Here is a 27,981-nt window from a genome sequence, read left to right on the forward strand (position 1 = left end):
ATGGTTATATTGTTATATCATAAAAAGCAAAATGTAGCTTGCAATAGAAAAGTGAACTATCATGAATGCTGCCAGAAATCATGAAATATTATATGCAGCCTACAATAGAAAAAGCAGTACTGAATTGTCATTTATGCTTAATGTTGTTGAAGCACACATATACAATAAACTTGAAAGCGGAATAGTATCCTTTAATAGCACCATACATCCATCTCCAATGCGTTATAATTAATGGTAGCTCAGATTACACCAGGGTCGGAAGTACTTGTTCATCAGAGGTAGAAGGAAGTGGATTATCTACACTAGATTATTTCTCACTAATCTTCTCAAATGTCTCAAAAGAATTCCCCACTGTTCCAAAGTAGTTTTCTTCATGTACTAGGTTTTCTCTTTACATTTGTTTGAATCAAATAAGAAGACATTTTTTTTGTAATGTTTTTTGTTTTTGTCCTGCAATTAAATTTCAAGCTTGATGCCTGTATCAATAACAATTCTTTCTTCAACTTCCTTTTGTTCTGTACCTACTTCCTCATCTACTTGTTTCTTCTCGTCATCTTGAACCATGTCCATAATCTCTTAGCGGGTTGATAAGCAATATAATTCACACACTCCTCCAGATTTTCTTTTGTCATACCTTTGTTTACTTTAAGACATTTTGAGTCACATCTTTTGCATACTTGAATTCTCGGATAGTTTTCATTCAATTAGAAACTCAAAACCAGTTAACATCTTTATCTTTCTCTTTCTCAAACTGTTAATGTTAACCACAATTTGTGTCAGCCTTGCTGCAATGTACCATTATCAGCTTCATGAGGGTCTCAACCCGAAATGTCACCCTTTCCTTCTCTCCAGAGATGCTGCCTGTCCCGCTGAGTTACTCCAACATCTTCGCTTTAAACTAGCATCTGCAGTTCTCTCCTACACACATTATCAGCTTCATCCCAGGCTGAAAAGAGTGATCACATGACACTCTTTAGGTTAAATTCATGTATGAACATCAAGAATGCTTACTTACCATATGTATCGGGAATGGAACAAGGCCATTCTTACTTGCTACAGCTTTACAGGCATGTGAATGATGCAACAAGCTTCCCATTATTCACTATAATGAAAAGGGATGCATGAACTGGGTCCATTAATATTTCTGTGAATGCAATATGTACTGGTCACTGGGCTGAACAAAGGGGGTATAGATAGGAGAATGAAACAGTCCAATAGACAATAGGTGCAGGAGTAGGCCATTCGGCCCTTCGAGCCAGCAATGTGATCAAGGCTGATCATCCTCAATCAATACCCCGTTCCTGCCTTCTCCCCATATCCCCTGACTCTGCTATTTTTAAGAGCCCTATCTAGCTCTCTCTTGAAAGCATCCAGAGAACCTGCCTCCACAGCCCTCTGAGGCAGAGAATTCCACAGTCCACTATAAATATCTTTGACTTAATATTCTGCTTTAGGGTGGGCTGAACAGTTATCTAAAAACAAGAATATTTTTTACACTTTGAATTGAAGCCCACAGAATGGCAGTGCGCTCTTGTTTGCCGTAGCAATTAACTTTTAAACCATCCAGACATAATTGCATTGTATCCACTGTTTCTTGTCACCATGGTAGATTACACAAAATATTGTCACCCCTTTAAAGGCCCTTGCATGCACCTTTTAATCATTAACATGAGGTTGCACTGTGGATTGACTGCATTGCTGTAGCCAAGAATTGTGATCTTATGTTTGGAATTTTTATCTCCATTTAGGTGCTCCTCAATATTCTGAGCAAGGGTTTTTTGAAGAATGCAATACCAATACATGGTGGTCTCATCAGTGTTATACACCTGTTCTACAGATACATTTTCAATAGCCATTAACTCTAAATTCATCAACAAACTTTGCCACTGCTTCAATATCAGCATCTCATTTTTACCACACACGTACTATTCAATGAAATATTATACCTACTTTTAAACTTGCATATTCACAGTCTTATCCAAGGTTCAGCAATCTACTTTTATTCTAGCATTCCCCATAATTCAGCCCTTTGACCTTGTTGAACAGTTTTGCTGTATTCTCCGTTTAATGTTTTTTTTGGTCTGTCTCAGTGAGCGGAATTGATGGGTGATTAAGTTGTAAAAAGGACTGCAGTTTGATTATGACTCCCATTAACGACTCCCATTAACTTTATATAACTTGTGTACTTGGATTATAAGTATATTGTTTTTTTAAATCCCCAAATATATTTTAAATTTGATTGTGGTGATAAAGAACTGCACAAAGCACAAATTTGAGTATAGAGGAAATCATCCAGATGTGATATAAACTGTAATTCAAATTGAAACAATCCCAGGATCCCCATGTTATATTTAAATCAACGATCATGCAGCATCTATGCCAGAAATGGACAGACGATGTTTCCGGTTGAGGCCTTTCTTGAACTGATCATCCTGATATTTATGTTAAAGATGGTCTATTGGCAAGAATGTAATATTCCAAAAAGACCTGTTATATTTGAGGGTGTTTGACTTGTTCACCTGGAAGTAATCTATCTAATTTAGTTTTGTTTTGCTTGCTTTTAAAGCAGCAGACTCCACACCTGATATCACTTAAAGAGGAGGTGACTGATGTTGTTCGAGTAAAGAAGAAATATGTGAAGAAGAAACATAAAACTTCAGAGTGTATTGTTTTGCACCCTCAGCCTAGCACAGAATCGCAACCACCCTTGAGGGATATTAAGCAGTATGACTTCCTCAGTTCTGATGAAGAGTCTTACACACAGGTACCCAGTTTTTTCAGTAAGCAAATTAACATTAGGTTCAACATGTTATTGTAGCAATATGATATTCTGCTTCATATGATATTCTGCTTCAAGTTTAGTAACCTGTTCTAACTGAGTAGGATAATGTTGTCTTGCTAGCATCTATTATTTTTAGTGTTGACTAGACTAAGTGGGACCCATTGGGCCCCAGTCACCACGGGGGTGTGGGGTGGGAGGGGAGGTGTGTATGTGGGCGGGAGGGGTTTGAGGGGAGGAGGGATGTGGGGGGGGGGGGGGGGGAAGAGGGAGGTGTGTGGGGGAGGGGGTATGTGCGCAGGGTGTGGGGGGGGGGTCGTTTGGGGGAGGGGTATGTGTGGGCAGGGGGTGCTGTGGAGGAGGGGATTGTGGGTGGGGGAGGGAGTGAGGGGTTGTTGGGGGGAGGGGGAGGATGTGTGCGGATGGTGGGCAGGTGGTGTGGGTGTGGGGGGGGGGGGGTGTGTGGCAGTGGTGGGGGAGGGTGTGGGGAGTGGGGGTATGTGTGGGCAGAGTGGGGGGGGGGTGTGTGTGTGTGGGGGGCGGGGTGTTGTGGGGGGGGGGGTGTGTGTGGGGGGGGGGGGGTGTTGTGTGGGGGGGGGCGGTTGGGGGGGGGGGGAGAGCACGGAGGGTGGGCGGGGGGGGAGAGCACGGAGAAAAGCCAGGGGAGCGTGGCAGGAGCCAGCGAGGGGAAGGAGTTGGTGGTGCGATGGGGACTCACAACTGGCGCTGGTTGCTTTGTTGGTCATTCTCCGCCGGGATCAGCGTCTCCGCCGGGTCGTTTCCGGTCCCTCCCTCCAAAAATTTGGTCCGGTTGGAGACCTCCGCCTGTCATCCAGAGCCTCCCGCAGCTGCAGTAAAGACGCGATGGCGCAGGACGGGGCGGACCGTCCCGAGGAGTGATACTAGATGGGACCAATCCGCACGGTGCTGGATGGCGGTAGTGGCAATCGATCTGCGCACGCGCGGTTTTAAAGATTTTAAAACAATAACTCTTACCAGCTTCCACCGATCGGAACGAAAAGTGGTGCAATCGCAGCACAGGAGAACGGTGAGTAAGCTGGCGAAGAATCGTAGTGCTATTGCGTGCCGTTTTTGCGCAAATAGAATGACTGCCAAACCAGAAGATAACAAGATCAGAGTTTTAGTTATGTATAGATAGATAACGTTATAGGATTTTATTCACAATTTCCATTATTTTCAACAATCATTTCGAGATACGGTGAGAAATGGGTTTCCTCATTGATATTAGCATAAAAGGCCAAGTAATTTTATTTTACATTGCCACGTCAGTGCATTTTATAACGGCAAATATGATTGGATTTTCGGTAAATTCTCTGGGTATATGGGGTGTATTGTAGGTTCAGGAAGTTCAAGTGACTTATTTTGTCTTGGAATATTGGATTGATTCACCACTGGGAAAAAAGCCTTACAGGTTAGTAATTGTTCGGAATAAGGTCAATAATGTAAAACCATTAATCGTTGTGTTTTACCAATTCACCAAACATAGGCCTTTGGTTTGTAGCTCAGTTTTGGGTTGGAGAGATGAAAGGCATGAAGGAATTTGTGAGAAGGCTTTGAGGAAAAATGATATTTCCTGAGGGTGCCTGATATTGGGTCAAAAATGCTGCCTGTGAAATTCCTGCATTGATTATTTGGGACTCAATTTATGGGCCTTGACCAATGTGGATTATTGGGAAAGTGGGGTTTCATCTACTGTCGTGACTTTTGTTCTGTGCATGGAAAGCTGATTTAATAACCTTTGCAAACATTCAAATTAAAAATGACTTGTCTTATTGGATGAATATTTTCTTAATTTTTAATCTGCAAATCAAGATATGGTTAAGTATATCTGCAAATGCCTTAACCAAACATGTGGTGTTGAGAGAGGTCGTAAAGAAAAAAGGTGTTTCAGTTTGAACATTTTCTTCATCTTCGTTAATTAGAAAATTTCAGAATTAAGCCTGGGACAAAATACTGATATAAAACAAACATTTATTTTGGTTAGCAGTGAATGCTGCAAACATTTATAATTTGTATGATGTTTACACTTAGAAATTCAAAAGGTGTTTTATAAATTCCAGCATGAATTTTGGATGAAATATTGTTGCAGATTTGCATCTGCTCATGCAGGCACTTCTTACTCATGTCAGTATGAATCAGAAAATAATCCTTGGTGAAACTTCATTTCCATTTTGCAATGTTTATTTTGCATCAAACAACTGACAGAGGGGAAATTATACCTATATTTGAAATTGAGAAGCTGTGAGCAATAATATTTTGACCTAAATAGCTACAGAGAGAGTTCTCTGACTAATTGGTGCTTTAACTTTTTGTGTGCATATTTATAATTGTTAAAATTTATCCACCACTCATGGAGAAGATGCCGCATCGCTACTGGCAGGAGATGCTTCCCATATCATTATAGCCATGGCCAGCATTATGTTTCCAAGTGCACATGCACTAAAAAAAAATATGTGCTTGACGAAGGACTAAGCTCTAATTTTATTTATGAGTTACCCCCATGCAGTGGATGTGGTGTGTTGAATGACCTCCTGTGCTACTCTCCGGTGGCAATTGAAGTGTTTGTCCAGATGCTGCTGAAATATTTGAGAGTACCTGCGTCCACTTTCTCGGGCAGTAAGATAATTAAGGCCTTGGGTGAACAAAATTCTTCCTTGGATCCCCTCTCAAGCTCTTAATCCTCTCCTTAAAGTAATGCCAAGGCAAAAATGTTTCTTATTATATTTTCAACTTGTGTCTCTCATAACTGTGGACCACTATTTGGTGCTTCTGCACTAAGGAAAACAAACCCAGGCTATCCAGTCTCTGCTCATAAATAAAACATTCCATTTCAAGCAACATCCTGATGAGTCTCTTCTGTACACTCTACAGTGCAGTTGTATCATTCCTATAATGTGGAGACCAGAATTGGACACTGTTCAAATGTTTTCGGAATGTCTGGTTCCCTCCCCATCGCCCCCTCACACCCAGACATGTATTCGTTTTTGCCCCCAATATTTTATAACTTTCAATAACAATAACTGACTGAGGGAATTCCCTAGCTTGTAAAAGTGGGGAGCAATGCACTGCTCATTTTTAATCTTCTAATCGACAGTACCTCAGTTTCTGAAGAGAAAACTTTGATTCTGAACATTTCCATATATTAATGTTAATAATTCACTGAAATGTTTTGGTTTTGCTAGGTTCCTTCTCCAATATCAGAACCTGAGGAAGACAGTGACCCTGATGGGCTCTTTGCTTTCAAGAGGAAAGCTGGTTGCCAGTACTACGCTGTAAGTAAATATGCAATACGCAACTTCTGAGTATAAAGTAGTAGTTTGGAACATGGTATTTTTATCATTTGAATTTTTAAAGTGCCATTTTAATATATATACTTGTATTGAAGCATTTACATGGATAAACAAATTAAATGTGAGTACAGTTGCTGTATTGCATTGCTGTATTGCTGTACCGCTGCAGCTTTCTTGACGGCAGACGCCTCTTCATAGACCATCAACACGGGTTCACCTCAAGTCTGCATGCTAATCCCCCTGTTCTGCTCTCTTTACATCCATGATTGTGTGGTTAAGCATAGCTCCAATTCCATATGCGAGTTCATTGTGACACCACTGTTATCGGCGGACTCGCAAGCAGTGAGGAGTTAGTGTATAGCAGTGAGAGAGAACACCTGGTGGAGTGGCATCGCAACAACCTCTCGCGGAACATCAACAAAACCAAATAACTAATCCGTAACTTCAGAAAAGGGAAGTTAGGAGACCACGCACCAGTTTTAATTGGTAGGTTGGAGGTGGAGAGAGCTGGCAACTTCAAATTTCTGGCATTGACATTTTTGAGTGACCTGTCCTGAGCCTAGAACCTAGATATAATTGTGAAGAAAGTGTGCCAGTGCTTCTACTTTCTTAGAAGTTTAAAGAGATTCAGCATATCACTGAATACTCGAACATACTTCTACAGGTGCACTTCAGAAAATACCCTGACATCATTGCTTGGTCTGGCAATTCCAATACGTAGGAATACTTGAAGTTGTAGAGAGTGGTGTCTGCTCCATCATAGGTACAGCCCTTCCCACCATCAAAATTATCTACATGAGATGCTGCTAAAAGACAACTGGCATCAAGAATTATTTCCATTCCAGTCATGCCCTTGTTTCTTTGCTACCATAGGTAGGAGGTTCAGAAGTCGAAGTCTTAAACCACCAGATTCAGGAACAGCTACTACTTACAAATATCAGATTCTTGAACAGCAACCTGGTGAATCTGCTCTGCAACTTCTCCAGCGCATAGCGCCTGAAGAATCCCGAGCAAAATAACTATGGTTTGATGGTTTAATGAGAGCTTGCATGGGATTAAATAACAGAATAATAAAATATGAAAAACTAGAAAAATTCCTAGGAGGCAATTTGGGATTCTTGGATAATTGGTGTAGTTATTATCGTTTCAAATTTTGTCAGTGAAGTCTTTAACTGAATTCAAAACAGTTCTGCATTAGCTGAATCTTGACAGTTTCTTACCTTGCCTTAATCTTGACCGGATCATACCAGATATTTTAAGGTCATAAGAAGCCTTTATCGAGCCATGGCAGAAATGATAAATCAAATAACGATTCTTAACTAATGATTTAATGCATACATCTTTTGTCTGTTTATAGCCTAATGTGGATCAGATGAGTTCCTGTCCATGGCAGACTACAGAACCAGCTGGGTTAAGTGATTCACGTTATAGATATTGCTTGACCACACTCACTGTTCCGAGAAGGTGCATAGGTTTAGCACGAAGACGAGTAGGACGTGGGGGAAGGTATGTAATTAATCTTTGTGGATGTTACCAGTTAAAACAGAAATGAATTTTAAGAATTGCGCACTGAGCGACTTTGTAATATAGTGCAACAAAACTGCAATTGTGAAATGCTGTTCTTCTATAATAGGAAGACCTTTGAAGGTTTACCAGTGGAGTGGAGGAGGTTTACTAGAATGCTGCATGGATTAGAGGAATGTCAGGTTGAGGGGAGACTAGATAGAAGTATATACATTTCTGAGAGGCATCGTTGGGGTAGACAGTCAGAACCTTTCTCCCAGAATGGGAATGTCCAACACCAGAGGGCATAGGGATAAGATGAGGGGGAAAGTTTAATGGGGATGTGCGAGGCAAGTTTTGCACAGATGGCGATGGGAACATGGAACACATTGCCAGGTGTGGTGGTGGAGGCAGATACGATAGTGGCGTTTCAGAGGCTTTTAGGCAAATTGAAGTACAAGGGAATAGAGGGATATGGATCATGTGCAGGTGGATGAGATCAGTTTAACTTGACATCATGTTTAGCACAAACATTGTACTGTTCAATGTTCTATTTAATTTAACAATAATAAAAGCAAAACACTGTATATTGTAGAAATCTCAATGATGACAAAAAAAAATTGTAAATGTATGACCTGAATATTTCTTCTTTTTATTGGTTGTAAGTTTAGACTTTCGAGGAGGCAGACTTGGTTGCTCAGTGCAGTTTTGTTTTGCATCTTGCTGTCTTTTAAGAGATATATTGAGCACTGTTAAGGACTGAAAATCTTTTTTGCTTGGATTTATTTGATTTGTTCTCTCTGTGTGCTGCAGGGTAAAGTTCTATCTAATAAAGTTATAACCTCTGTGTCCCATATAACCTCAACATAATCTTTTATTTGATGGCAAAAATCTTCCATTTCTACTCGTGTAGCAGTGACGATTTCCAGGTTACTTCAGACCATTTGTGGCTGGACCTCTTCTCCGTATACTTTTGTAATTGCTCTATATGCCGCTCTTGTCTTTTGCTCTCTATTAAGTGAATTTATCTAAATTGCCCATGTTTTAGCATATCCACTTTTGTTTGTCCAATTTTCTTGTTTGCTGCCCTGATTGGTTCGCAATCCCTCAATGGCTTCAATATGTTCCCTCTCAAAACGTTCTCCAAGCCTGCGACTCATTAAGCTATTTTTTTGCAACTTTGTAGCTATGTGCTGCTATCCCCTACTCTCTCCTTTCCCACCACTCCCCTACAATAACAGACAGATCACCAAGACCATTGATCATTCAGCTACTTTCTCTTAAAATTCCAGATCTTTCCCTCATAATACACTGGTTTTGTATATTAAGTCTTGACTCATCACTATTATAATACAGGGCAGTATAATTGCAACTAACAAGCACTATTGCTGAGATTGCAGAAATGCCAAAGATAATCTAACGCACAGAAAATATTTTCATGCTAGCTTTTGCTAGGCTGAAACGACACAGCTGAATTTACTATTAAAATTGGTGATGTTTGCACTTGTCCAAATGGGGTTCAATTTTTGTCCCGTGCATGAAGCTCAAATCAATTATACATGAATGATTATTATGAGGAAATAAATTGGATGAATTATAAATTGTGTTGCTAAGGAAAATCAAAATTTGATGCATCAGAAGTGCTAAAATCAAGAATGTGAAAGCAAAGTGGAACAGGATTTGTATTTTAATTTGCTGATATTGTGATTATATCATCAATAGCAAATGTAAAATATGTATTTTTCTCTGCCATCTTTCTCGTTTTAGGTATTTGCTAGATCGCGCATCCACAGACCATGATCACATTTTACGGCAAATTGACCCAGAAATGCTGTCATCTCCCAGCTCCCCAGCTGCTTTTTCATCTGACGACTCATGGACCATTTCTTCCAATAAAGACTTTACAAATAGACTGTCACTTAGTGAAATACTAAGCAATATTAAAGCTTGCCGATTACGGCACTTCCAGCCTCGGATAACCCAGCTTCAGGACAGTGATAATCGCTGTACTTCCAAAAAATTAGGACAGAATGTGAATAAAAGAAGAATTCCAATGTCTTCTATTTTATCATCAAGTACCATGATCACCAGCAGGAATAGGATATCTGGTAAGATTTTTATTTATTCGTCTTTGTCATCTGCCCCAAATATCCCATTGTCCCATTGTGTGACCTGGTGCATTTATTTTCTGTTTGGTAATGCTTGGGCGGTTCTTGCTATATTGACTATGCTATTTAATTAGATGTTATTGTAACTGTTTTCATAAATCTTTAAACCTCTATTAAACCTTTAACTGCAAACCATAGACATATTACATTGCCTCATAATGACACCGAGCTGTTGATCTCTCTAAACTGCTTAATTGAATGTAGGACTTGTGTTTTATGATCTACATGCAAGCAAGAATATATGTGCTTAATTTCAGAAATATAGAATGGTCATCCAGATGGGGGAAGAAATGAAATTCTAAGGTCCACTACGCAGGCTGACAATTTATGGTTATTTACTGTTCAGCTGATATTCAACAATGATATTAAGGTATTTTCTTAATAGGTGGCATAACAGAAGAGCAGTACCACACCCATCAACAACAGCTTGTTCAGATGCAAAGGCAGCAGTTAGCACAGATGCAACGACAACATTCCTCAAACGTCTCGCAAGGAAGTTCACAGGTAATATAGGCTTGTGTAGCAAATTCGACCGTGGCTTTTATACGCAATGCTACTCCGAGTAACAGGAAGAGTGTTTGAGCTGGGGAATGGGATGTTGCGAATCCAGTGTTTCTTTAGATCTGGCACTGACACTGGTACCGGTCAAATGTGAGTGCCTATAACTTCTTCAGCACAATAGGTTCAAATGGACATCATTCATCAGGGATTATCACACTGCCTTTGTTACATCTTGGGAATGCCATTACCTGGTTTGGAACATAACCAAGCTTAAAATTTATCAAAGAACGTTTATTTTAGTTGACTGTCACGTGTACCGAGGTACAGTGAAAGATTGTTTGTTACGTGCTATCCAGTCAGTGAATATACATGATTACAATCAAGTCATCCACAGTGTACAGGTACACGATAAAGCTTCCATGTTTGTTAATATAATTTCAGATATTTGCTTCTGTACTCTAAATGGTTCTTTGTATTCAGGTTATTTCATGTCCAAAACATCACATTACTACTTTTGCCTCCATGGATGCTGGTTAATCCACTGAGTTCTTCCTGTTCTTCTGTTTTGCTAATCGAATACCTTACCTCTCTGATGTTGTACAAGAGCAACTTCTTAAATCTCCATGAAAACTTTAATTGCAAATTATTTTGCAATTTTTTTAAACAAGTATTGTAAATATTTAATATGGTATCACTTGACTTTTCAAGCATTTTAACCAAGTAACAGATATGAACTCGTTGAATTTTTTTCTGTAGATTGGTTGATTAGCTATACTGATATTATCGAAGGGAAAAGCATCAGCTTTTTTTAGTGTAATTAAATTAAATTTAAAAATCAAAGCTTTTTAGTGTGTAATTACCGTATTTCCCAGCAATGAAGACGCTATTTTTTTACCTAAAAATAAGGCACGAAAATTTACCTGCGTCTTGGAGGCTGAAGGTTAAGTTGTTAGCCAAGAAAGATAGACTTGGCTATCCCTCAGTACAGCAACATCAAGAGTGAGAGGATTCTGGCCTGGGTCAGCATGGCCAGGAGCATTGAGAAAGAGGGGGTCGGGGATCATGCCAGCAACTCACTCACTGCTGCTGTGGTGCTCCGGGTGCGGAGTCACCACGTTGTGGCCGGGGAGGGAAGTAGTCGCCACCTTCTGCCAGCCTGCTCACCTCTGGCAGTGCTCTCCGTCTGAATACCTCTCTCTTGCCGGTCTCGCTCATGTCAGCTCCTTCCCGCAAATCCTTAAATTCCGACTGCTGCTGGGAGCAGTACATGGCCTCACTTGCTGCACTGGGTGACACTGTATGGCATTCACTGCCTGGTCCGTGTCTTTCATTGTAGACAAGACAGTGAGGGGACCAGCTCAAGAGCAAAGATAGAGCGGAGCGGGTCAGTGGGTGATGGATAACATGACAGCGGGTGGTGGAGCTTACTACTGTGTCCGTGCGAGTAACCTCAATTGTTATTGTCATTCAATAAGATCACAACTGATTTAACTTGTCCCGGTGTGCTCCCGTTTTTCCCACCATCTCTACACCTGCCGTCACCCTCCACCCCTTAGTCATTCAGAATGGAGGAGATCTGGAAGCCTTGGGCAAATTGAATTGTCACTCTATCTATTTATTTATTTATTTGTTTATTTTTGCTGCAAGAAGTTCCTAGTTTATTTTTTGGCTTATCAAATTATCATGCTTTTGAATTTTTTTTTATTTTATTTTTAATATTTTTGTTAGAAGCATATACATATAACCAAAACATGGTTTGTTTACCAGTTACATTTTAACACAGCTTCTATTTTTTAAATAATTTTTTTGGAAAGATAGAGCTATAGAGAGAAAAGAAATAAGGGAAGAGAAAAAGGAAACTATAAGCTGATAGAAAGGGGAGGGAGTGAAAAAAAAAAGATTACCAATAACACAATTTTGGAGATAGGTCCGTAGATTATAGAGTGTAATTTATTCATCTAGTCCTGGATTCAAGTTTCAGTCCAGCTTCCGTGTTGAACCAATTTACCCCTTTAGAAAATCAATAAATGGAGACCATATTCTAGCAAATAGTTCTGATTTGTCAATTAAGATAAGACTAATTTATTCCAAGTATAAGGTCTCAGACATTTCTGTAATCCACATTTTAATTGTGGGGGTTGTTGGATTTCCCCAAAATTTTAATATCATTTTTCCCCCCAATTATTATACTATAATCAAGGAAATTTCTTTGATTTATTGTAAGTTTTATGCTTTGTTCTGATATTCCTAATATTATTAGTTTTGAATCGGGATCCATTTGGATATTAACAACTTCAGAAATAATTTTTAAAATATCCGTCCAAAATTTTTGATTTTTATGCAATTTACAAAAGTATGATTAGCTTCTAAGTATTGACATTTGTCACAGATAGAGACATTTGGAAACATTCTGTTTAATTTTGTTTTAGAATAGTGCAGTCTCTGGCATTTAATGAGCATTGATGTATATGTTGTAAACTTTCATCCCATATCTTTCATTTTTCTGATTGTGAGAAATTCTATGTCCCGCCAGCCTTTTTTCAAAATTTAGCAACTCAAAATGGGGTGCGTCTTCGACGCAGGTGCGCCTTCATTTCCCGGAAATACGGTAACTGGAATAGTTTGCTGAAAACTAAATGCAACCAGGGCACAATTGGAAAGATTATGGTTAGGGTTGGATTTTGGAAGGAGGGAAGTATGGAGTAAAGAAGCCTCTCCCTCTATTAGGTCTTGGTTTTTTTTAATAATGTATCAAATTATCAATATTACAAGATATGTTGAATACTATGATTTATGGCTGTCAATTATTTTACTGTAGCAGGGTATCCCCTCCTGTCCCCTTCCTGCATTTATCTGGGGGCTTATTCACTTATGAATTATCTTTTCAGGGATCCAGGATATCTGACAGCTCTTCGAAAACGCTAGATTCAGCTAGTGCGCACTTTGCAGCGTCAGCTGTTGTCAGTGCTCCTGGACCAAGTCAGGCAGAGGTTTCCAAGGATGCTGCAGGTCAGACTACAAACGTCAATGGTGTTGTCCAATCTGCAGGTGAGGCAAAAATGCTCTTGTCTGGAAATCTGTGATAAATATGAATGCATTTAGGGGAAAATAATTCTCATATTTCTCTGGGGTAAGCCAAAAACTTAGAAATTGTGAGTACCTTGCGATGTGTCAGAAATGTTACTAATTAAAGCAGACTATCAGTTGACTGGTATTATGTATTTCATAGCTTCTTTAGAGATTTATTCAATGATCCTTTCGGTGATGTACCAAAAATTGCATGGGTAAGCAGCTACAGTTTTGGAAGCGTTTTGAATTCATACATGGTCATTTATCGTTTTTGACATGCTTTGGCATGGAATCGACATTCAAAATTCAGATATTTTTTAGCTTGATAACATTGTGAATGCTGCAGATAGCCAATACATCCTTGTACTGTGCAAATTAATTGAATCACGCACACATTCAAATATTACAAGAGAATATACATGTCATAGGGCTACCTCATTATCATGCAAGGCACAGTGCAGGTCATTGCACCATTATGTCTTTAGTACATTACATGTCCGCCATGGTCATTTATCGTTTTTGACATGCTTTGGCATGGAATCGACCAAATTCAGATATTTTCCAAAGCATTTTATTAGCTTGATAACATCGCTGAAATGTTGCTTCGGTGACTGCCTCTGTCTCAGGGAACAACACATCGTTTCCTTGTCCTTTTCTCATTGCTAATTGAGAGCACAAATGCGTGTGGTACACCAGCTGCACAGCGGCTCAGAGGAAAGCGCTCCAGAGGGCCATTGAACGCCCAGAGGATGGATTTACCTTGGTCAGTCCAAGGCCCGCTGCAATAAAAAAACCCAGAATATAATAAAGGACATCTCCCCCCTATGCCCTGTTTGAACTGTTGCCGTCAGGCAGACGGTACAGATCCACAAGGACAAGGACAAATAGACTAAAAAACAGTTTTTACCCCACTGCTATAAAAGTACTAAATGTGGCCGCCAAGGAACGCAGGGGCGATACAGACTAAGGGACTGTGGTAACGGTGAAATCGACAGAAGGATGGAGGGTTGGGTGTGTATGCGTGCTTTGTCTGTGATTTTTATTTATTTGCTTATCTTTATTATTTTACCGTGGATGTTTCGTTAGCTTTAGAAATGTTTGAATGCTGCACTGACTGGCTGACATTTTAAATTTCGTTGTACATGGCCCATGTTACAATGACAATAAAGAAACTATTCTATTCTATTCAATGCAATATATTGAGATGATCTCATCGTTCTGCCAATTCAATGCAGTGGATCAACACCACAGCAGCTGAAATAACCCCAGTACAACATCATTTCAGGATGCTTCAAGAGACAGATTTAGCTCTTAGTGCTAACGGAATAAGCAGGAACGGGTTATTGATTTTGAATGATCAGCCATGGTCACATTGAAGGGCCGAATGGCCGACTCCTGCACCTATTGTCTGTGGTCAATGGGGCAGTTTCTCACCAGATGTGCAACTGAAGCAGGAAATGGCTTTCATCACTGCATAACTCCTTTCTCCGGTTCGCACAATCCAATTGGGTACTAGGGTGGTTAACGTAACTCCATTTTTTAAGATAGGAGGGAGAGGGAAAACGGAATTATAGACCAGTTAGCCTGATATCGGTAGTGGGGAAGATGCTTGAGTTGATTATTAAAGATATAATAGCAGTGCATTTGGAAAGCAGTGTCGGGATCGGTCAAAGTCAGCGTGGATTTATGAAGGGGAAATCATGCTTGGCTAATCTTCTGGAAATCTTTGAGGATGTAACAAGTAGAAAGGATAAGGGAGAGTCAGTGGATGTGGTGTATCTGGACTTTGAAAAAGCATTTGACAAGGTCACACACTAGATTAGTGTGCAAAATTAGTGCACATGGTAGAGCATTGACATGATGGGGAACTGGTTTGCAGACAGGAAGCAAAGAGTAGGAATTAATTGGTCCTTATTTGGCGGACAATCAACCGCAATGTCTAAGGGAGTTGCGTCCAATCACCGACCTGGTTCCCTTAAAATACCTATCCAATCAAAAAATCGATCTCTTCCCGTCCAATCAGCCGCTGCCTCCAAGGGCATTGTGTCCAATCACATAATGTGCCGGTCACTCGCCGGTCAATCAGACGCAGTCTCCGAGGGGCATTGCGGCCAATCTTCCGTTAATAAAGCAGAGGATGGCTGCAGCCAAAATTTTTTTCTCTGCTGTTTGCACACAGTGCTAGGCAAAGAGACATTTCAGGTAACATTTTTTGCAAATATTTTTTTAGCTGTAAGAAGTCCTTTATTTCATGAAATATTTGTCTTTTGGGTGGTATTTTACTGGTTATGTGTTAGAAAAATTCTAAGCTTCTCTTATGTAAACTACCAGCAGAAAGCTTTCATTTTATTGAAAATGCAGGAGCCTCCTGAACCTCCACTGGGTGGGGGGGCCTAACCGTCCTCCTCGACCCTCGGCCAATACTTCCTACTTTTTTTCTGGAGGTAAATATCATGCCTGTTTTCAGAATGGCAGGCAGTGACTAGTGGGGTGCCACAAGGCTCAATGCTGCGACCCAGTTATTTACAATATATATTAACGATTTAGACGAAGGAATTAAATGTAACATCTCCAAGTAGGAGCAAGGTGGTCCTACTGTAGTTGTACAGGGCCCTGGTGAGACCACACCTGGAGTATTGTATGTAATTTTGGTTTCCTAATATGTGGAAGGGCATTCTTGCTATTGAGAGAGTGCAGTGTAGGTTCACCAGGTTAATCCCCAGGATGGCAGGACTGACAGATAATGAAAGAATGGATCAACTGGGCTTATATTCACTGCAATTTAGAAGGATGAGAGGGATCTTATAGAAACATATAAAATTCTTAAGGGATTGGATATGCCAGATGCAGGAAAAATGTTCCCGATGTTGGGGGAGTCCGGAACCAGGGGTCACAGTTTAAGAATAATGGTAGGCCATTTAGGACTGAGATGAGGAAAAACGTTTTCACCCAGAGAATTGTGAATCTCTGGAATTCTCTGCCACAGAAGGCAGTGGCCAAATCACTGGATCTATTCCAGAGAGTTAGATATAGCTCTTAGGGCTAACGGAATCAAGGGATACGGGGAGAAAGCAGGAACTGGGTACTGATTTTGGATGATCAGCCATGATCATATTGAATGGCGGTGCCGGCTCGAAAGGCAGAATGGCCTACTCCTGCACCTATTTTCTCTGTTTCTAATCTTTATATTTTATGGCCCACTGGTATTATTTCTTCTACATTGTAGCAGTTAAAAGTTGTTTCTCCACCAGTCTTTGAACATACGACCGACTCCAAGGAGGTGGCAGCGCATGGTACATAAGCTTATTGAGACTTCTGTTGCCTCCAAATCTATCTTCAGGACATCACTTGTCTTTCTCAGATCCTCCTTATTTTCCTGAATGAGCAAGGCATCTCTTGGAGTAGTCTTTTTGTGACCTCATCTGCGCATCTTCTTGGGTGATAGTGATCCAATTTCAGACACTTGTTGACAATACTGAATATAGTAGCTTGGCTCACCCCTACCAACTGCAATCACGCTATGATTTTGAGCAATGTTGTTGCACGGTTATGATCTTTGTTCACCCCCTTGGAATACATTTTGGGAAATGCTTGATATCCATTTTGCAAATTGCCTGATGAGTTCTTCTCGAATGATAAAATAGTTTGCGGATGGTACAATAGTGACGCAATGCCAGTGTAACGTTATTTAGTATTTAATTAATTTTGAATGTTATCAGTTTAAAATATAAGAATGGTGGATAAAGAAAATGATTAGATGAAAAAATAGCGAGATCAGGATCAAAAAATAGCGAGATCAGCTCATGATTCAATTAATTTGCACAATAATTTTTTTTTTTTTCATAATCCTTTCATCCAAAACAAAAGGTTGAAACCAATAATTATAATTTTTTCATGTGAATTTGAAGCTTTCCAAAGCAAGGTTTGCCAATATGATGCCTGGATTAGAGGATTTTTTTAGCTATGATGGATTGTTTTCTATGGAACGCTGGAGTTTGAGGGTAGACCTGATAGAAATATATAAAATTATGAGCGAGATAGATTGACAGTTAAATCCCTCTTCCTCGGATGGAAATATCAAATAACCGGAGAGCAGAGGTTTAAGATGAATAGGGCAAAGTCTAAAGGATATGAATGAATCAAGGTGTTTTTTTTTAACCCTGAAAATATATTTTATAAGTGAATTTTCTATTTAAATAAAACACCAGATAAATGCAGGAAGGAGACAAGAATGGATGGGATACCCTGCTACAGTGAGACAGATGCTGCCTGACCCTGTTAGTTACTCCAGCAGTTTGTGTCTTTTGTAAACTAGCATGTGTAATTCCTTTTTTCCACAGTGACATAGTTGATAACCATAAATCCATGCTATTCTGCACATAATTTGCAAAATAGATGGGCCGTGAGTGCCTGGTAGGGGTTGGTGGTAGAGGTAGATACGATAGTAGCATTTAAGAGACTTTTGGATAGGCGCATGGATCTGGAGGGATATTGATTATTTAAGAGATAAGTAAGAGTTGGTCTTGGCATCCTGTTTGGTACAGACTTCATGGGATGAACAGCTTGTTCTTGGCTGTAATGTTCTATGTAGGTTTTTAAATATATGAACTTTTGGTTTATTATGGTATCTACTGGATATCAAGTTTGCATACCTGCTGTCCTGCTGCAAGTAAGAATTCCATTGTTCCATTTTGGGACATATGATAATGAACCACCCTTGACTCCTGTGTTTAACAATGGTGACATTGGACAAGTTTTCATTCTAGAAAGTGGAACTTGTTTTCATCTAAACAATTCCATCTTTTTTCAAAATAAAAACTCTTAGTCACTTTTTTTCATGGTTTGTAGCAGAAACTTAGAACTAGTCTCTTTGAATTAAGTAATTTATCATTTTTAGTAATTGTAGCATAAACCACAGCTTTATGCAGAAGAGTTTGATTTTCTTTGTTTATATAGCTTTTGAAGTTGACTAATTTATATTTTTGTTTCCTCCACAAAATTTACTTGGATGGTTTCAGAAAAGAGGATCTATAGCTTTAACATAGAAACAAAGAAAATAGGTGCAGGAGTAGGCCATTCGGCCCATCGAGCCTGCACCGCCATTCGATATGATCATGGCTGATCATCCAACTCAGATTTTAAAATTTTAAGATTTAGACAGGAGAAACTGAACTTGTTCTTGGTACAAAATTATAATTTCTTATCTGGAATTGTCAGAAGAGGTGGTAGATGCAGATACGATTACAACATTTAAAGGGCATTTGGACAGGTAGTTAGTTAAGGTGCAGATGGATGTCGGCCTAATGCAGACAAATGGAGCTAGTGCAGATACGCATCACAGTTTTATGAGGTATGCTGCAAATAGCTTCATCCTATGTGGTAACAAAAAGCCTGTTATATTCCTACCGCCCATAAGTAGGAGCAATCCAATTACGTTCTCTCCCTGTAGCCCTGCTAATTTTTTCAGATACTTAACAACTCCCTTTAAAGTATTACAATTGAATTTGCCTTTATTTCTTTCTTGACAGTGCATTGCAAGCCCTTGGTACTCAGTAATTTAAACGTTTTTTTCTTCTACTGTTTTTGGTTCTTTCCACCTTCATTCTGTACCTTATTGACAAAAGGCAATAGGTGTAGGAGTAGCCCATTCGGCCGTTCGAGCCAGCCTACTTGAACGGCCGAATGTGGTCAATGTGATCATGGCTGATCATCCCCAATCAGTACCCTGTTCCTCCCTTCTCCCCATTTCCCCTGACTCCGCTATTTTTAAGAGCCCTATCCAGCTCTCTCTTGAAAGCATCCAGAGAACCTGTCGCCACCGTCCTCTGAGGCAGAGAATTCCACAGCCTCACCACTCTCTGTGAGAAAAAGTGTTTCCTCATCTCCATTCTAAATGGCTTACTCCTTAATCTTAAACTGTGGCCCCTGGTTCTGGACTCCCCAACATCGGGAACATATTTCCTGCCTCTAGCGTGTCCAAACCCTTAACAATCTTGTATGTTTCAATGAGATATCCTCTCATCCTTCTAAACTACAGAGTGTACAAGCCCAGCTGCTCCATTCTCTCAGCATATGACAGTCCCGCCTTCCCGGGAATTAACCTTGTAAACCTACGCCGCACTCCCTCAATAGCAAGAATTCACACATACCTCCAGATCTCTTTTAATAACCCTTTTTAGAGTTGTGCCCTCTAACATTCTTTGTCTTATTTCATTTTTCCTACCTAAAAGTGACACTTATCACTTATCAGCATTAAATTTCATCTGAAACCTCATTGAACTTCATCAAAACCCCTGTCAGGTTGGACATGATTTGCCTTTAGAGGTTAGCATGGATATTTTCATCAATCCACACAAAAAAAATATATCCCATGTCACGATCTCTTTCTAGTGCCATTCAAGATCTCAACCACATCCTCCTGTCCCAGGACTCTGACAGCATTGTATTGGCAAAGATTGGTGTAAACTACTCGTACTGTACTTCATTTGGGCTTTCTGCCTAATTTGGCAGGTATCAGTCCAATATTCCCTCGTCATATTTTATAAGAGCACGATTGATAGTGTGGTCCCATGCAACTGTATTTCTCTCACTGGACCTTTTGAGTGATCTTCCCCTCGTGCTAAAAACAATCCAGTTACTTGATTTGTAGATAGCGACCATCCACAAATTCTTTTGAAGACAGACTTCTGTTGTTCACTCAGCATCTTACCCAATTTCTTGTTCCCGCTCATCGTGCATTTTTTTTCAGCCTTTCCAACTTTTTCTTTACTTTTTCTCACTTCACATACCTCTGAGTGATCTGTCCGCATATTCTGTCCTAAACCATCATCTTTCTTCCATTTTGTGAATAGCGCGAGCTTCTGAAAGTATTTCCACGCATCGTTTGTATGAGCAAAATGGTTTAGTTTATTGTCATGTGTACTAAGGTACAGTGAGAAGCTTTTGTTGCATACTCACTAGTCAGTGGAAAGAGTATACATGATTACAATCAAGCCCTTCACAGTGAACAGATGAATGATAAAGGGAATCAGTGTTTGTACGTGAGGAGTCTACTTTTAATTGACTTTCATGCTTTGTTTCACAGGTACCTATAGAAATCTTCAACCTTCGAATGTTACTTCATCCTCCAGCCCAGGATTATCTACTGTACAACTTATAAGAACTGTCAATCGCACCTCAGCAAATCATGTGTTCCCTGCATTACGCACAAGCAGTCCCCAGTCATTTCCTGTGAACAATTCCTGTATAGGTACAGCTGTGCGTCTGAACAGTATGAATGTGGTTACTCCTGTCAATGTGCATCTCACTGCAAGGACTTCAGCACCTTCTCCTTCTGCCTTAAAGCTGGCCACAGCTGCTACTAGCCTTGACAGGGTGCCAAAGGTGACCCCCAGTAGTGCCATCAGTAGCTTGGCTAGGTAAGTAAAAATATACACAATTAATTGGGGTATGATTAGATTCTGAGAGTGAACTGCTTTCTCTGCTCTTTCTTGTGTATAGATTAAGGAGCCCTCTGTAACATGCATATTTGATTACTTTTTGTAGGTGTCAAGTTTCCTTTGAGACTGGGGGTTCTGTAATGTCAGCAAAAAAAAAGCATGGTCTTCAGACCACTTAAGTCCACTCCAATTCCAACCCAATGGAAGTCCTTTCCATTTCCATGTCTAGCAAATCTCTTCTTAACCCCCCCCCCCCCTAAAGTCTCTCCCCGGTCTTTCCTTCACTCACCAGGGCACAAAACTAAGTAGACTCGCTGTATAAGAAGGCAAACGTTGGAAATAAATCCAAGGAATGCAATTGGAGAAAGCAGTTGCTTAAAGCTTGTTTACTATCTTAAGTATCCTACTGAATATCTGTGGAATAAATAGTCATTTCAAAACTACAAATTAAATGTTAAAATTAAAACTACAAATTCATAACTACAAATTTCTAATTTAAATAGAATGTTTAAAGTTTGATATTTTTCAGATTATTCTTTAGAGTGTTTTGGATTGAAATCTATTATTGGATTTGCGATAGAAGAATAGGAAAACTTGCCGGACACTATTTAAAATTAAGAGTTGGCCATTTAGGGCATGAGGATTCCACAGTTTTTTCCTTTCAGGAAATGTAATTGGAACTCTCTTCATCAAAGGGTGGTGGAATCTTTGAATATTTTTAAGGAGGAGTTGGACAGCTTCGTTACAGGTGAAAAGTTACCGGAGATGGCAGGAATATGGAGTTGAAGTAATAATCAAATCAGGCACAATCGTCTGGAATGGCAGAGTTATGTAGCCTACTTCGGTTCCTAGTTTGTACAACAGTATATTGATTGAAAGATACAGTATGGAAATGGGCTCTTCTGTCCATCGGATCTATACCCGCCATTGGTTTCCTGTTCACACTAGTTCTATGTTATCCCACTTTCGCATCCATTGCTGCACATTAGGGGCAATTTATAGAAGTCAATTAACCTTCGAACTCGCACATCTTTGTGATATGGGAGGAAAGCCGGGCACTCGGAGAAAAACCATGTAGTCAGAGGGAGAGCGTACAAACTCCACACAGACAACACTTTAGCCTTGAGAGACTTCGGCCCACCAAATCCGTGCCGACCAGCGATCGCCCCATGCACTAACATTATCCTACAAACAAGGGACAATTTTACAACTTCATAAAGCCAATTAATCTATAAACCTGCATGCCTTTGGAGTGTGGGAGGAAATCAGAGCACCCAGCAAAAACCTACATGGTCACAGGGAGAATGTATAAACTCCGTATGGACAGTTCCCGAGATCAGGATCAAAATATGGTCTTGGGCACTGCGAGACAACACTTCTACCAACTGTGTTTTGTTTGCCACCCCTTAATTGATCAATTTATTTGTTTTATGTATTATGGTATATTGATTGCTGATTATTATTTAAATAGAAATAGACAATAATTCAGTAGGACTATTTTAAAACTGGATCTATTGTGTTTATCTTAAGGAATGTAGGTACTTCTGCTTCGAAACAGTAGTTTCGAAGGAATCTCATTATAGAAAATGGTGTTATAAAAACAATTGTGTCAATGGGGAAAGGGGGTTAGTGATTAGAGTTTCAAACACACAATTACAAAGTTACATTTCCTTGCAGGATTTTTAGAAATATAAGCTTTTAATAACTAGAAGTTTATTTTTACCACTGTAAAAATCCTAAAGGCTGTATGTTTCATTGTTTAGTAGTTTAATAGAAGTGTCACTCGAAGATTGCTTCTTAATTTCAGCCCCCCATGGTGAAAGTTGCAACTGTATCCTTAACAGATAATAGTGTCTGGTTAGGGGGAGTTAAACAGAAAAAAAAAATTGTTTTTGCAAGATAGTGGGTTTTTCCGCCTCTGCTTGACAATTTCCAGTTACATTTTGCTCCTTTTTTCGTTCCCGACTAAATTTGTATTTTAACCAATTCGGCCCTCAGGATACAAATAGTGTCCCCTAATTCATCAATGGTTATATTCAATTTACGTTACGGAAACACGTGCATATAGCAGATGACACCTGAAAAATATTAATGATGGTTTCTTTTCTCGTAGGGAGAGCAGTGAACCAGAGAGATTATTGAACGGTATTGCAGACAAGACGGTTGCTATGGAGGTGACATAATGACGTCCAAAGCACTTCATCCAAGATGTACAGTGATGGAAATCTTTTATTCCAGACTGAATTGGAATAAGGCATCCAATGGATTGCAGTTGCTAAATGTGGACCTGAATGGCGTCATATCATAATTGTAAAATAAAATTGTCAATATATAAATGTAAATTTTGTAAAGTTCAGGTGATCACTACCTTGTATAATAGTTTATTTGTATCATCTTATGTATTTCTGTTACTTGAATACTAGATATTCATCATGCTTTGCACTTGAAATTACAACAGAATGAATATGACACAAATCTATGGGATCATGAGCATGAAATTGGGATCCTTTTGTCACTTGTTTTAACTATTTATTTTGCCATGTTTACATTTTGTAACTTGTACAAATCAACTTTGTGCTTAAAAAAAATTTAAAGATATTTAGGTAGGCCATGTAAATCCTTGTCATTTTTTGTACATTGTAAAGTTTTCACTCAATTTTTTTTCTCTCAAATTGAATAGATGGATGTTTGGTAAATATTAAGTGACATTTCTTTATCAGACATTTAAGTCAAGACAAAAATAGTATTTTCTATTGTTTTGGAGGGCGAGGGTAGTGAAACAGAATTGAAGATGATCAACTTCCATTTTGCTCCTTTCCCTGTGGCTGCAAGGCAAGTAACAGGTTAGAAAGACTGTCTGACTTTTATGTTTGGACTATAGTGTTTTTATGAGTTTATACAATTACTATTACATAGGCCTTTTCAACAGTATTAGTATTGGAATGTTAGTGTCAGCACTACATCAGACAACTTCCTTGTTACTTGATCTTGTTAAGTGAAAAAAAATGCAGGGAAATTAAACATACATATCAGAATATCGGTTTGGACTAGCATTATTTCCCAAAGCAAACATTCACGTTACAAGCTGACAGATGTAAAGAACCGTGTTTCAAAAGTCTTAATGGTTTTGATCCAACTGATTCCGAAAGTAAATATTCTCTATCTCGTATAATACATTTACAGATTTTCAGGAAAGATTTTGATGTGATTTGGCCCTTTCAAATAGATTGCTGGCAAGAAATTTGCATTTCGTCCTGGATATTAGATGAAACAAATCCTGCGTTGGTGATATTTTGCATAAAGGTGTGGGTTTTCATAGAGTACAGTTGGTATGGCTGCTTGGGATTTGCTGGCATTTTCTGGACAAAACCATCAGCAAATCAAATGCCTGAGTATGAAACTTCCATTGGATCAGCACATTGTTTTCTGAATCAAACCAGCTATTTTGTACCATCGCTGAAGCATGCGAGTACCAAGATATCGGTTAAGAGATTTAATGACTTTTTATTCGCTGCAATTTATTGCTTTGTGTTTGGTACAGAAGACGAGTGACCACATCTGTGTCCAAATATGCTATAAATGACTAACATTAGACTAAATCCTAAATTCAGTAGCAACTGAGCATCATAGTCGTACAACACAGAAACAACGTTAATTACATTGTCATCCAAATCGGTAATGTATTTAACAAACACCGGTAGACCCAGCATTATCTCTTAAGGCACTTCAGGCCGTCAATTTGGGAGAAAAACTTCCACAACTAAGCTTTGCCTCCTTCCACCAAGGCAATTTTGAATCCAATTGGCCAGCTCATCTGTGATTCCAGGTAGGACCTGGTCTAAAGCCTAGCTAAAGTCCATACAGACAAGTCCATACAAAGCCCTGCCCTCATCATTCCTTCTGGTGACCTCTTCAAAAAATTCTTATCAGATTTGTGATTAGGAAGAGTCAGCACATCAGAAATAGACTTCCTAATCAGTTGTCCCTTTCCAAATGCTTAAGATCTTGTCTTCAAAAGTCCCTTCCAACAACTTTCCCACCACAGATGTCGGGTTCACCAGCCAGTAGACCCCAGGTTTGTCCCTGCTGACTCCTGGTTGCTTACCGTCCCTTTGAAAATGTTCCAGCCGCTCCAAGAAATCCTGGATCCTAACACCAGAGAGGCAACACGCCATTCTGTAAACTTGTTTGTGGCCACAGAATCTCCTGTGCTGCACTAATTATAATGTGTTTTCAAGGGGAGTGGCCACAAGGGATTCCTGCACTCTGCCTACTTTTACCCTTCCTGGTACACTTAGCCTTTCAAGCCAAAGCCTCAACTCAAAACAGTACTTCAACTTCAGAACTCAATCTCTATTAAAACAGCAGCTCTACTAAAGCATCACTTCCTATTAGCTGCTGTGTCTCTCAATGATCCAATCAAACAACGTTCTTTAAACCTGCCCGCTGCTGCTCTGCCTTCTGGTTAGAAACTAACTTCCATTGTTGAAAACTCTGCAATATTCAGCATGTCATTTTTTATGTGACTGGTACATTAATGTTTTCTACCCGATTTTCCAGCATCTGCAGTTCCTTCTTAAACAAATTAATATTATGTTGGTTTGCATCTGTTTTGGAGAATTCTAGCCTGTTTCAAAGAGATTTTGTCCTTTACAGCATCTTTATAAATTCATTCATAACTACACAATCTAAAATACTACCATCTGTAACTTTGTTTGATTCTTACCACATATGTACCTTTCTGCTGGAACTTTTATGTGTACATTTGTTGCCTTTTGTGATTACATTGATGCTTTCTTGGACAGCCTCAACATGGTTGCTCATCAAAAATGCTTTTATCCTATCCTGTTTCTAGACACTCCTTTTAATTTATTGACACAATTTAAGTGTAAGCCATATTTTTTAAATTTGTGGAACAAATTATGGATGATTTATGAAGCACTTTCTTGTATGAAATGTATTTGTTTAAAATTCAGATTTGCAGCTTTTTTAAAGTGTCATTTTCATTAATATTGGAATACATCAAAAAATCCAAGGGGACAGGCTCTGGTCTATAAAATTGTTTTCCATTTCTGTGACTGCACTGAAATATTGACTTGGGGCACATTATAGTTATTTGTAAAATTGAATGTCTCAATGATTTTTTTAAATCAATAGTTTGGCATTCATCATTATCCTTCCCATTTTAGAATCATGAATGTAAATTGGCTCTTTAAAGAATATGGGCAGTTTTTTAAACATTTGGCACTAGATCAGGACAATATTCAGCGTCGGGGACCATCAGTGAAGAGAGAAATAGGACGGCAAGTCTATACTCGTACATGCATCCTAATCTGACGCTGCATTTTCTGAGTTATTACAGATTTCCAGCAAGTTAAGTTTATGCTGCTGGGCAAAAGTAGAATGCGATTGGCACCAGCAAATTAATTGGATTTTGTAGTTCTAACAGTACGGCAATTGAAACCTTCTTCAACTTAGTACTGGGTGATGATAATTCTAGCAGCATATGTTAAAAAAAACTCTCAGTGCAGGTAAGAATGTGCCGTATTTCTGTTAAAGATAAAAGCATCCTTGAATGTGTGCCACAGCACGGCATTTTTCAGTATTAATGTTGGGGACTATAGATTCACTTTAGTAGTTAATGATTCATGCTGTTGATTGTCCTTTATACTATAAAAATTCTATTTTTTCTATAAATTACAGCTAAACTGTAATGCAGAATATTAGCTGTTGGCATCGGAGTGCCCATTTAAGTCGGGGAATGGTAATCACTTTATAGTTTGGAGAGATTTTTGATCCTGCAACAATGAGGTCCAACAACTGACATTTGTTTAATCCTACTTTGAGAAGGTTTGAGTAAATAATCTAGATTGACTTTAGTATAGTACTGATGAGGTCATCATTTTACGCTGGAAATGACCTGAGAGATTTTCATATTCTGTTTTTTAATTACCAGGAGTTATTAAAATTTACCACTGTTAGGAACAACCAATGATTTACCTAATATTCCTCAACCATCAGTAATTGACGTTTGCAATGTTCTCACTGTCATAACAGAATAAGCAGTGAATTTGCGCAATGCCATTTCAAATGGCAATATGATGGCCATATATTTTTGTAATATTTGAGGATAAATGCTGACCAAGATGCTGGTGCTAATCCACTGCTCTATTAGAGTGCCAATTGTTTTACCTGTAACTAGAAACTGAGGCCACTTGTGTTTAACATTGCAATTTTCAGTATGAATTTTGTGCACATATCCAGAGTAAAACATGCCAATGATTTACAGCTCATGGTTGTCAGAATCGCACTGCTGTGTAAGCAATGTGGCTGCTGCATGGCCTTTACATTAGCCTGAACTTAATTTTTGTAATCATGAGGCAAATCTTGCACAAGATGCATGTCTCAGAATTTTTCGAAACTAGTTGGAAATTTCTGTTCATGTAATATTTCCTGGAGTTTGCGAAATTGTAATTGGAGGTGTTTTTTCGTTTATGATTTATCATGAGTATGGGGGCGGGGGGGTGGAAGATTGCAACCTTCACGTGGTCCGCCCTGTTTCGACGAATGCAATCAACCCGGCGTGCACGATCAAATAGAACAAGTTGTCCGACAACTTTAGGCTGTGCACGCCATATGCAAGAAGAGGAAGAAGATGAATATGGTCATTAATTCCAATGATAGGAATGATTTTCATACAGCCTTCCCTTACATGATGCATTTCAAATAGGTATCTCAAATACCTTGCCAATAGGTTTCTACCCTGAATAGCCTCAAATCAAGAATAATCTGCACAGTGGAGCAATGCAACTTGTTTGGGTAGGCAACTTGCTAAAGATTGCGAAATAATTCCACCTCCATTTAGTTCCACATTCTGTATCCCATTGTTGATAATAACTGATTCCAAATCATTGAAACTGATTATAATCAGAAGGTGGGTGAAATATCTTGTTTTTTAAATAATACAAATTAGGAACATGAGTAGAATACTTTGCTACCGAAGTTTGCTCCATCATATATTAAATCTGATTGTAATATCAAGTCCAATTTCCACTCTACTCCCTTCACCCATTTGCTTATTAAATATCTATTTTGCCTCTAATGTTATTAAAAGACTGATTTCATCATATTCATGACCTTCAAGAAAAGTTTTTTGCCTTGTATTTAATTAGCTAGGCTACTCCTTATGTTCTTTCTCACACAAGAGGAAG

The 27,981-nt window shown here is 39.1% G+C and overlaps 1 protein-coding gene across 3 annotated transcripts in view; it reads left to right on the forward strand.

Annotated features, from left to right (window-relative positions):
* The window catches only part of epc2 (enhancer of polycomb homolog 2 (Drosophila)), a 64,311-nt gene extending 36,702 nt beyond the window's left edge, over window positions 1-27,609 (forward strand). Inside the window, exons 7-14 of one of the 3 annotated variants that reach the window (XM_055638690.1) lie at window positions 2,567-2,764; window positions 5,983-6,072; window positions 7,448-7,596; window positions 9,361-9,701; window positions 10,147-10,265; window positions 13,151-13,310; window positions 20,416-20,749; window positions 22,884-27,609. In XM_055638690.1, coding sequence (XP_055494665.1) covers window positions 2,567-2,764; window positions 5,983-6,072; window positions 7,448-7,596; window positions 9,361-9,701; window positions 10,147-10,265; window positions 13,151-13,310; window positions 20,416-20,749; window positions 22,884-22,953 — 1,461 coding nt within the window. In that variant the 3' untranslated portion in view covers window positions 22,954-27,609. The remainder of the gene's footprint in view (window positions 1-2,566; window positions 2,765-5,982; window positions 6,073-7,447; window positions 7,597-9,360; window positions 9,702-10,146; window positions 10,266-13,150; window positions 13,311-20,415; window positions 20,750-22,883) is intronic. The other 2 variants (XM_055638691.1, XM_055638692.1) reach the window with 2 other exon arrangements.
* Window positions 27,610-27,981: the final 372 nt, after the last annotated feature.

Source organism: Leucoraja erinacea, chromosome 7, assembly GCF_028641065.1.
Source record: "Leucoraja erinacea ecotype New England chromosome 7, Leri_hhj_1, whole genome shotgun sequence".
In the NCBI taxonomy this organism is placed as follows: domain Eukaryota; kingdom Metazoa; phylum Chordata; class Chondrichthyes; order Rajiformes; family Rajidae; genus Leucoraja; species Leucoraja erinaceus.